General features: G+C 38.7%; 2 protein-coding genes across 2 annotated transcripts; both read right to left on the bottom strand.

Moving 5' to 3' along the window:
* Positions 1-363: 363 nt before the first annotated feature.
* LOC18607084 (cationic amino acid transporter 1) lies at positions 364-3,407 on the bottom strand. Its single transcript, XM_007041072.3, has 3 exons — positions 3,274-3,407; positions 2,482-2,897; positions 364-2,006 (listed from the first exon to the last, which is right to left on the bottom strand). The coding sequence occupies exons 2-3, from the start codon at positions 2,894-2,896 to the stop codon at positions 607-609; spliced, it is 1,815 nt and encodes a 604-aa protein (XP_007041134.2). The 5' UTR covers position 2,897; positions 3,274-3,407; the 3' UTR covers positions 364-606.
* A 2,404-nt stretch (positions 3,408-5,811) lies between these two features.
* Positions 5,812-12,105, bottom strand: CCC1 (cation-chloride co-transporter 1). Its single transcript, XM_018116197.2, has 13 exons — positions 11,791-12,105; positions 11,563-11,712; positions 11,250-11,328; positions 10,690-10,781; positions 10,267-10,381; positions 10,012-10,112; positions 9,764-9,825; positions 9,251-9,475; positions 8,637-8,751; positions 7,978-8,172; positions 7,449-7,849; positions 7,146-7,307; positions 5,812-7,014 (listed from the first exon to the last, which is right to left on the bottom strand). Exons 1-13 carry the CDS (start codon positions 11,940-11,942, stop codon positions 5,924-5,926), a joined length of 2,940 nt encoding a protein of 979 aa, XP_017971686.1. The 5' UTR covers positions 11,943-12,105; the 3' UTR covers positions 5,812-5,923.

The raw sequence follows: 12,105 nt of genomic DNA, 5'->3' as shown, positions 1-12,105 counted from the left end.
CCCCTTGGATAAACTGTAGCAGATTTTTCTGCTTCTTTGGGTAGTCAAATAAAAGAAAATTTTCATTTACCTATAGATTTCTTGCAATCATATAATAGAATATGTACTGAATCAAATTTGAATATAGTTGTTGAGAAAGAATAGGACAATAATCTATCGGTATATGTATAAAGAAAGTATCGTTTGAATTTTGTTTAATTTATTAATATTGTAGATATTAAATAGAAACTCTTAAACAATTAAGAACACGGCGACAAATGATTAAGGAAGAAATTTGTAGGAGCTCAATTTCCGCACGGGAGAGGAGATTAGGGGAATATTAATCACGAAATCTCATGCTTATACCAAGTGTGGAAAGCATGATTAAATCAAACTCTTTTTCATGTTATTATTATTATTTTTTTTTTCACAGATAAAATATTCACACTGAACCCCGAAAGGAATCTGCGACAACATGAACAGAAAATCTTTGTACTTTCCTATATAAACAAACACTCATTTCTCCTTCGAGAGAGAAGTTCCGGAAAGTAAGACAATAAGAATAAAAGACCAATTACACACACATTGATCGCAATTCCCATATATTAAAGTGAACATACTGTTAAACTAACTAGAATTTGTAACTTGTAAGCCAGACTTGGCCTCTGAAGAGGTGACGCCTTCTTCGACTTTCTTCCATCCATCTGCAACCTTGTTTTCTCCTGATTCCTTTGCGGTATCATAGGATGCATGTAATCCAAAGAAGAAATAGTACAATAGCAGGACACAAGTCCAAATACCGAACCTGATGAAGGATGCTCCATCTATTGATCCCAGGAGGAAAATGTTGATAGCAATGGAAGCCGATGGTAGCCATGGTACCAATGGTACACCCCATAGTTTTGGATTCCTAGCATGAGGGACGAAAATCTGAATTGCCATGGTGGCAAAGAACCAGATTGGTACTGTAATCACGTATGTAATCCAATCGTTGTCATCACTTATACCCCAGTACAAAGCTGATGCAATTGAAGATCCAAGGATGAGGGCGATGCAGGCGATGAGTTTGTTACGGTCTGCCATAGTCGTCTCACCACTGACATAGTAACGGCGAACGAGAAGAGCAAGAGCAACAAGCATGAAGATGAATAATGTTGATATTGATAGAAGATCTGCGAGAATGCCAAGATCTGTAAAGAAGGCGATGATTGCTGTTGCAGTAAGCATGACAATGGTAGCATTGATGGGCGTCCCAGTCTTTGGATGCACTTGTGCGAGCCATGGTGGCATCATGTGGGTTCGTGCAATATGTGTGAGATATCGTGCTTGACCAACAGCACTGACGAGCAAAACAGTTGTCATGCCTTTCAACGCACCAGCAGCAACGATGTACTTAGCCCATGACCACCCGACAGCTTCAAATGCTACTGAAAATGGGGCATCCTTATCAATCTGCGAGAATGGTTGCATTAGGCACAATGCCACAGCAAGCAAACAATATGCAGTCGTGGTTATAACCATCGAGCCAACAAGACCAATAGGGATATCACGAGCAGGGTTTTTGGTCTCTTCAGCCATTGTTGAAACAGCATCGAAACCAACATATGCAAAGAAAAGCACAGCTGAAGACTTGAAAATACCACGAACACCGAAGGGAGTAAAATCGCTGTAGTTCTTGGGGTCAGCTTTCGTGAAGCCAGCAATGATTATGAAGAGAATGACGATAACATGGATGACAGAGGCAATGTAATTGAAGCGCGATGAGCCCTTGGTGCTAAGGACAGCGAGGACACAGATGACAGAGACAACAACAACAGCAATAGGATCAAGATGCCCATAGTCCGCTGGCATGCTGTGGACTATGATGCGGAAATCCTCAGGTTGGTGATTGCAGAGAGTGGCAAAGTAGGAAGTCCATGACCGGGCCACCGCAGCACCTCCAATAACATACTCCAGGAGAATATTACCAGCTGCAATGAAGGCCATGAAGTCACCTAACTCCACTCTAAGGTAGGCAAACGAGCCACCTGAAAGCAAAATGGTAAAGCAATTATTTTATAATCAGGTCAAAAACTGCAGGGAAAAAGCAATCAGGATTCAACGTCGACAAGCTCCAAGTAGCCATGGAAATCAATCCCACCCACCAAATCTTCATTAAATTGTTAAATATTCATTACAAGATCCCTTGTAAATACAAAAAAGAAAAGAAAAGTGACCAATTACTTTAGAACTTCGCAGGTTTGCTAATTTCAACACTTGGAAATAATTACGTCTCTCTGGGTCCCATTCTTATCTCTTTCCTATCAACTCAGAAGTCAACTTTGATATACTAGTTAAAGTAAATGGGGCCAAAATTCCGTGGGATATTCAGCCAGATTCTTTGAAACTTTGATATCCTTTTTACCGGTTGAGTAAAGATTCTTCAAAGCCTATATACTGATAAAATCAAAACTGAACGAATACGGATTACCTAGTAAATTTAGTATGGTAGGATTTTTTTACCTGCAACAGGAATTTCAACAGCAAACTCAGTGTAACAAAACACGGAAAGCATGGCGGAGACACCGGAAATCACGTAGGATAACACGACGGCGGGGCCTGCGACTTCCTTCGCTTGGAGTCCGGTGAGAACGAAAATGCCGGCGCCGATGACGGCACCGATACCGAACCAAATGAGGTCCCACCATGAGAGGTTCTTCTTCATCTCATGCTGGCTCCGACCCTTAATCTCGTGGAGCTCCGTCGAGTCGAGCGATCGGGTGAGCACCCGGTCCATGAACCGGCTCGGAGTTTCCTTGAGGGCTTGTACATAATTGCCCCAGCTCTTGAACGACTCCTCAGGGAGAAAATCGTCTTTTGTGCATGAACATCCTCTTCTCCTGATCCCTTCCTCTCCGACTGCACCGTTCACCCCCATCCTATTTTCCACCACCAAAAATAAAAACCAATGCTTTTATTTAATTTTCTTACCCTTTTTTCTCACAAACCAAACATACAAAAGAGACAGTGAAATTCGAATGTTAAATAAAGAGCAAAGCTAGAGTCGTAATCCGGCGAAAGATACGAAGACAAAAAGTGTTACGATGAAAACAAGGATTCGTATACGAATACATATCCATCACCTCATTAAAAAAATTTTGAAAATTTTCCATTACTCAATCACGATAAGAATTTCAACAAATAAACAATTGATTAACCTAATCACCATAACTATCAATAAACAAGAAGCAGAGATTCCACGTTAACACCTATATTATTTAAAGAACAAAACGACAATCTAAAACGATACAAAACCTGGTTAAAGCGAGAATCCGTTGACGGCCGGTGGTTGTCTGAAATGACACGACGACGAAGGGAGAGAGAGAGAGGCCTTCTTATAATTGAACGCGGGAAATCTGTGAGAGCACGTGAGAGTTTATATGGAGAAGGAGAAGCAGTGAGGGAGAGTGGTGGGAGCGGGTTGTTTCCAGCTGGGTTGGAAAGTCAAAACGACAGCTGGCTGTTAAGTTTTGGCCAAACTGTCAGTTACGGTGCTCCTTGTTTTTAACTTTTTTTTTGCGGGATTAACTGAATTACTGATAACTCAAAGTAATTTATGGGGCCTAAACTAGTGGTTTTACCGAATAATTAGCCGAGATTACGACTTTTATTTTTTATTTATTTATTTAAAGAGCGATACCGTTGCGTTACGACGCTAAGAATGTGAACGCTGGACGCGAGTCGTGGGTGTACTTGGACGCCATCTTTGTGTTTGTTCTTATTTTAAAGGTCGACGTGCCAATCCCACGGCTCAGGTTTCATCTCTAAGTTAACAGCTGGACTTCCTTTTTAAACAAAAAAAGATAACAACATTCCCCTTTTTGATACTCTCTTATTTATTAATTTGTTGTAACCTGAATATTGAATCCTACGGTAATAGAATCTTACTTGAATCTGACTATATGATATTTTAATTTTATTTAAACCAATCAAATAACGTAAAATAATTAATTATAATATTTGAATACTTGATTTATTAATTATTATATACTTTTTTATTTAAAAAGTATGAATTCAAATTCTCTTTTTTTAAAAAAAATTAATTAATTATAAAATAAGTAAGATTTTATTTCTCTCTTACATTACTACTATAGGATAATTTTTGTAAATCTTTCTCTTAATGAAATTCTTATATATTTTTCCAAAAAAAATAAATTGAAAACTTTTGACTGATTTTCATATGAATATTTTTTTCAACTCAATTTTCTACAAAATATTGGAATAAAATACTAAAACCTTAAAATATTTAAATGTTTGATTTAATGATAAAATGCACATATATATATATATTTCATAATAATAGTTCAATATATATATGAATTTGAGATAAAATTGAAGATAAATTCAAAAAAAATGTCATCTTATATTGAAATTTGAAATTGAAATGAACTCTTGGGAGTGTATTTATGAATTGGATGTGGAAGTTTATTCCAATCCTTTATGCTCTTTCTTCAAATAAAAAATGGTCTATGTTAGACTATTTTAATATATCAAGTCAAATGCACATGTCATTACACATCAATGAAATCATCATTATCATTTGGGAGAGAGACCCCTTTTTTTATGGTCGGAAATAGAGGTGTTGACTGGGGGGTACAGACAGGTATCAAAACGACTTCGATTTACAAGAGATGGCCTTGGTACAGATAAAGGTTACGTGAAGGGAAGTATGGGAAAGTAGAATTAGAAGATAACCACACGCAGTGTTTATAGATTGCTGAAGCTGGCAGATGGCTCATCCACCTCAGAATTGGTTTGGAGTGTTGACAATAACAGGCAGCGGTCATGGTCACAGCGACGTGCTTTGGCCGACTTGGAAAACACCCAAAATAGGTCGTCGTCGACATGGACTAATATCTTTGAAGTCGACTTCTTGTTCTAGTTCCTGCAATACAAAAATGCTTGTCAAATGGCTAAAGCAAAAAGCCAGGCTGTGATGTGAACAAGTATGTAAACAAATGGAAATAAGATAAGCTGTGGTGGGTAGAATTCAGAAAGAGGGTACTAGGTGGGAGACTTTGGGATTCAATGTCGAGCTTTATCATTTGACTAATCCGATAGGGTGGGATGGAAAACTAAGACCATGTGGTCTAGCTTTGAACTTTCTAAAGAAAGCAAAATAGATGTTCCGGTTTACGGCTCCCGATTGCCTTTTCATTTAACAAAAATATATATTTTTTATTCTTAATCTATGAAACGCTATAATAATACAAGGACAAGCGAGGGAAAGTTATTGCAACTAGGCCGAACTGGCAGCTACAGGTTCCAGTGATGGGCTTGAGCCTGTGTTTCCCTTTGGTTTCTTGTTTTCCTGTCATCGTGTAAAGCTCTCAACTACCAAAAGGCCAAAACAAAGCCTGTTATGCAGGCCTTTCGGTATTGCCCTTGTGCTTCAGTCCAGGATTTATAGGGTTTTTATGTATAGCGATCATTTTGAATTTTATGTATCGTAGAGACGTGTTTGATCATTTTGGATTCTAGTCATTCCGTTTAAAATAAATATAGATTTGAACAACACGTTTGAGTTTGAAATGAATGTTACGTTAACATTTGATGATATTCTGAGTTCCAACTATTTCAGATTCAGGGTGTTTTAGGTTCAAAATGAACCTCAACTATAGCCGGCAAGGGGCAATACAGAAATTTGATTGTCTATTGAATATCAGTCGTTCCAGTAATCCAGACCAGAAGAAATCACAAGTCAGAGCTCAACCCAAAAGGAATACTTCTGCAAAATTTCTTTTTCTTTTCAGAGGGGGAAAAAACCTATTAAATGAATTAAAAAAAATGCCATGAATCAAAATGGCTGAAAAGAATGAATGTAACACTTTGACTACAAGAAATTCGGGGAAAAAACCTATATGAACAGTACCAAAATTACAGTCATGATTCAATCATCGGAAGACTATGTGAATAAAGTTACAACATCTCTACGGTATCCTCTTACAATCAAAAGCCTCGGCACATTTTCTACCAACAAATCCATGTACTCCATGTAGCAGTAAGCTGGGTGGCTGACAGGAGGTGGGGGTAAGCTTACAAGCACAACTGCAGCCATTCGAGAATATCTTAATATCGTTGAATTCAGCTTCAGAGTGGTATAGAGAAACTTCTCCACTTGTTGCTCATTCACAACTACAGGCTTTCCGTCAGCCATCAAAGGGGTCCCTTCTTTCTTCGCTGCTTCCTTTATTTCCGATAAGTAACCAGCTACCCGCTGCTGAGCAGCACTAAATGCCTCCAGCGACTCATCTTGCTGAGAGCCACCCTCTGGTTGCACATCCCAAGACTTAATTGTTATAACAATCACCTCAGCTTGCATCCGAAGATCATACAAAAACTTCTTCACATCAGCCTTGAGACCCTCTGCATCTGCATCTTCCTCTGCAATGCAGAAGACCTGAATCTTACAGCTCTCAAAGCTCTCTTTAGTAAGAAGAAGCTGTGACAAAAGAAGCATGAGACCGCCATCTCTCACAATCCAATACAAATCAATGGTACCATATTGCCTTTGATACTCATTGGGCCATTCATCGAGGCCCTTGACAATGACAACTGCCTTATTTGCAACAATACAGTCATTAATTATACCGACAAATCTGGTTGGGATTTCATTTAGGTTCTCACGACGCCATATTTCTGGGTACCGCATCACTACAATATTGGGCTTGAGGTTGCCAAGACCCATGGTCTGCACAATTCCACGGAAGCCTTCAGTCATATTAGGTGCTACCACTATTTCTGCAACACCTTCACAGTTCTTGTAGTTAATGTAGGTATCAAGTTGCTTGCAGGCAGCCTTGGCATCTTCAGCACGTTCATGGTAGTCCCCATCTAGTATATTGACAAATATGGACATTCCACGGCCTTTCTTCTTCATGCAGTTGGCAAAGTCAGCAAGTTTTGGATGGCAAGGTACATTTTCTGGCAGCTTACCCCAAGGCCGACAGAATACAAGAGGAATGGGATACCAGTTCTTTGGATGAACTTGGTTTGCTGCAAATAAATAAATAGGTCAACGACAGGAACACAGGAGGCCTACTCATGTCTACGTACAAAACACAAGTAGAGCATGCATACACATGCATGCACAGAGTTAATAAAGATACGCATAACAAAACAAGTACCTCCCAGAGATCTAAGGCTGCGAAGGGCTAGTTGAAAATATGCACTTTTGAAACCGTCCCCCCAGTCCCCAGCCTTTCCTTTAATGCTCACATAATAATATATGAGGCTGGTGAGGGCCAGAGACACTACAGTGAATGACCACGAGATCAAGAACATTATCACTGCAACAAACAAAAGCAAAGAAAACAGCTGAGCATCAGCCTCTAATGAAAATACAACGGTGCTAGTATGCAGGATTTTTTCAACTAAAAGGGACACAAAATGTTAAATCTAAAATTGCACTGTATGCAATGAAAGCATACCTATACACAGTGATGCTCCAAGGAGAGAGAGGCTCCAGTGGTGAAATTTCCACCGAGGACGCCAACTGGGAGCATCTAGAAGATCCAGAAGGAAGCAAGACAAGTTCACACCCGAATAACATAGAAGGAAAAACATAGTTATAGTTGGTGTGATAAGATCCAGATTCCCAATGATGACACACCCCATACAGATGAAAGAAGTAAAGAGGGTAGCGATATAAGGCTCACTACCATCTGCAACTTTGAAGTAATTGAGAACAGGAAGAATATCATCATTGGCTATTGCTGCAAGAAGACGAGGGGCACCAGTCAGGCTTTGAAGTGCTGCACCTAAAGTTGAAAGAATAATTCCAATATGAATGATAGCTGGGAAAGGCCAAGCAATTGTAGCAGTAAGAAGCCTGCATCGAAGGTGGTTTAATATTACAACAATATCTAAACCTTAAATCTTAAATACAAGAATGCACAGGGGAAACATTACCAGTAGAATCCATGGAAAACTTTCGTGTAAGACTAGAAAATATGATACCTGTCAGTCAAAAGCTTATCTCTGGTGGCAACAGCTCCAAAAAGTAAGACAGAAACAATATAAAGCGCAGTAGTAGTAAGTGTGGCAGCCAATGTCCCAATGGGGATCGAACGCTGAGTATCTTTAAGTGAGGCTGATCGATTTGAACCGGCCATGATTCCTGTTACAGCTGGGAAAAAGAGACCAACCAATGCACTGAAAAAGTATATAAACAAAAAGGAGTTAGAAAAGCCATGAAAGAAGCTACATCCATTTCATCAGATATGAGAAAAGTATGTGGTTAACACACATCAAAACTTGATAGTAGGGGAACAACATTTTCCTTTTCTTTTGATAGTTAAAAAGGTGGAGGTAGGGGCAATGAACTTGTTTCCTCCTTTTTGGACAAGCAGTATGGCCACCAATTTTAATACTTATAATCCATACTCCTCCAGACCTCCATTATCAAACAAGTTCCAAATGCTATTAGGTGAGTGTGTGCTTATTAGGGCTATATTTGTACAATCAACAACAGGAATTGAAAATAATCAAGAGAGCAGATGTTTGTCTGAACCAGCCCTCCAGAAATAGTGCTTCATCCTTTGATAATGTAACACATTCAGAATCCAAGAAAATTTAACTCTAATAAGTACAATGCTAGCAGCCTTGAAGGTTCTTACTTAAAGTCCCAGTGCACCTTTCCTTCAGTGTCAGGGATACCAGCATTGTTTGTATTCTGATAATCTGAACTCCAGTTATCTTTAAAGCTTTCCAAACTCAAGCCCGTAATTCCAGCTGTCAAGCATCACAAGTAACATGTTTCGTATATCCACATAAATCCAGATATCAGGACAGAAAATGACAAGAAACGCATGCACACTCAACAAAGGGGAAATTCAAATTGATTTTGAGCAATGACATATGGCTCGCACCAAAGAATAGGCCACTGTTGTATTCAACCTGGGACAAATATCGACAGGCATGTATGCCTATGCCATTTGACTTTAAGACCAACTTCATAAGAATGCAAAAGCCACAAATGATAAGTTAATGACATGAGCATTGGTACAAGAGCAATATGTCCAATGAAACAAATTTTTAACGTAAGTAAAAATGTAGTGACACACCAAACACTTATCCAACCAAAATAGCTTATCCTATCATGCTCAAGAGCTACACATCACTACCTTGTAAGCATGACACTTTAGGAATCAACTCTACAAGTTGTTCTCTTGGGGCAAAATAAGAGAGAGAGAGAGAGAGAGGGCAAAAAGAATATAAAGAAGACACTCACGTTGAGGGTCATCCTTCTTTGCCAAAAAGATCCCAATAAATATGCAGAATACCGAGAATAAAACAGGTACAAGGAAAGCAGGGGCAACCCGATTGATCATTTTCACCCCACCAAACACAATAAAGCATAGGATGATAGTCACGACAATCCCATAAATTTGCAAGTCATGTGTACTTATACTCTGTATTGGTTCTGATACCGTGCCATTCACCTTTGTAGTGGTCTCTGCATCGCAAGCACGAGGATATTAGAAACGAATTGGAACAAGATTTTTTTAAACACATTTGAATCTATACTATTGTGCTGATACCAAGCCATTCGCCATGCTTGTTGTGTAGCCATCACTACACATTTAGTGTAAGTAATGTATATAACCAAGTTATCAGCTAAAGACCAGACACAAGCGCGGCGACAAGAGCCTCAAAATCTTTAAAAGCGATAATTAAAAAGGCAAAAAGATTCTAAAAATAAAATAAAACAACAATTGTGCTGTCAATTGCAATCAATCATTACCAGTAAAAATCCCAGCAGAAGGAAGAGCTTTTAGAAAGGTTTCTACAGCTCCCAACACATAACTACAACCACAACCAAAGCACAAGGAAGATACCAGTATAAGCATGTGTACAATATTGTTAAATACGTAATACATTATGCTATCAAGATAGCATATATCATGGTGAGTGATTCCATTAAACTACATCCTTGAACCATGCACGAAATAGTGTTATAAAAAAAATGAAAGGACCAGAAGATATACTTACAGCGCTCCTGCCACTGCATTGCCAAGGAAGAAACATAGTCCAATGCTAACTCCAACCTCGGGACCAAGGGCACGACCAATGAGATAATATGGACCACCACCCTAGCAGTAATTATAACAACACACAACTATTTAGTGAAAAAACCTCCAAATTCAAGGTAACAACACCAGAATTCAACTCCTAAGTAAATTATCCATTTAAGGCATCACATGTGAACTGAAAAATGACTGTTGAAGATATATAAAGAACTTGTACCTTCATTGCACCATTAGTTGCAATTGCACTCAATGATATTCCTGTCAAGAAAGTACACAGACCACAAAACGATACCAGAAGCAGTGATTCGCCAATGCCACCCATGCCAACAATCCTGAAATTCTCATAACTGAACCTTAGAACCCAAAATTACCAAATCCACCTATTTTACTGCATAGGGTACTGTTCAAGGGCGTAACTCAGAGTGTGTGTGTGTGTGTGTGTGTGTGTGTGTCTGTAGACCATATATCAAATATAAAGCAACAGTGTCTTGTGAAATTCAAATTATTGAAAAGAAGCTCAGCTTTAAATTCAAAAACAGCAGCATCAATTAGAAACAAAGCACACATTGAATTTACAATTGCACATGCACTTCTGCACTTTTGTACTGAGACAAAATAAAGGTGAGATAATAGGACTTACCAAGAAAACCGGATATAGTAGATAATACCCAAAATATTTTGCAAGCATGGGACAAATACCCCCATCATTGTACCCATTTTGACATCAGAGGGCTGCATGATGTGTGCACATAACATAAAACAGCATCAGAAGGCTGTAATGTACAGTTTTCTAATTTTCATTAAGAAAGAAGACAAAAAAAAAAAAAAAAAAAACAAAGAACAATCTGATACATAGTATTTCGTTGCCCGTACATAAATTTCTCAATACTCACTACTATTTCGACCAAGTCAGACATAATTAACTTATATGCCTAGCGGACCTAGCGGAAGGAAACTAAACAAGAGTATCTTTTTGTTCTTTCGTCATATTACATATCAGAAAAATTCAAAAACTAATAACAGGGTAAATACCCCAATATCACCCATATTCTTCAACAATTTATTAATTTAATCCTCGTCTCATAGCTTATTTGCTTTTGCTCAAGCATAACAACATTGATGTTGATGATGAAACACAATGCCAGTAATGAAAAATGGAAGTAGTATAATCAATCAGGCTAAAGTGAAAGGATAGCTTACCTTTGGATGCCCATTGGTGATCGAAACCTCTTCACCATCTCTTGGGCTAGAAGGTGCCGGGATTTGCTCTCCTGTCATACTGGAAAACAAGTCAAAAGCAGCTACTGATCATAAGTTAAAAAAAAAAACTTACGTAAAGGAAAATTGTCCGGCCAACCCAAACTATTCATTGGTTAATTACCAAGAAACATTAATTAGCAAGTACTAACATGAAGAAGCATAGCTATATGCTTCATGAAAGGAAATACTAACATCGTTTGATCATTGCGCACAAAATGCGAGTGTAAGCATTAATGGAAAACAAACCACATACCTTTTGAGACCAAGAATATTGACGAGAGAATCAAAACCAAACAATTCCAATTTATTTTCCCTGTGAGGACCATTGGCCCCACCATTCTCAGGAATCGAACCTTCCCTTCCATCAGAATCCGAGTTCCCCTGCGTTACCACTTTTATTTTCCTGCCAATATATATTACTATCCATTATGAGAAAAAGAAAAAACTCACAGCAAAAGAGAAAGACAAAACGGAGGATTACCTGATAGAAGATTGGGAACCGGAGGAAGAAGATCCAGGATCCATGGAGGACATCTCGAGAACAGCGCGATCGTGCGCCACGACGGGCCTGTACTTGCGGCCGCCTCCATGGAAGCCTTCGTCCCCGCCGCCTTCTAAATCCCCATTGTTCATTTTCGGATTCAATCCTTCAAGTAAATTTTAGATCTAAATTCTTCTTATTCAGATCCAAAAATGAAATGAAATGCCCAATTTGCAAAAGATAGAGAGGGAAGGAAAGCCAGCCAGAGAGATCTCAGATTAAAATTGGATTTTATTTATATAAACCGGATTACGG

Source organism: Theobroma cacao, chromosome 2 (assembly GCF_053813885.1).
Source record: "Theobroma cacao isolate CCN51 chromosome 2, ASM5381388v1, whole genome shotgun sequence".
Classification (NCBI taxonomy): Eukaryota; Viridiplantae; Streptophyta; class Magnoliopsida; order Malvales; family Malvaceae; genus Theobroma; species Theobroma cacao.
This window is presented reverse-complemented; position numbering and strand designations above follow the sequence as displayed.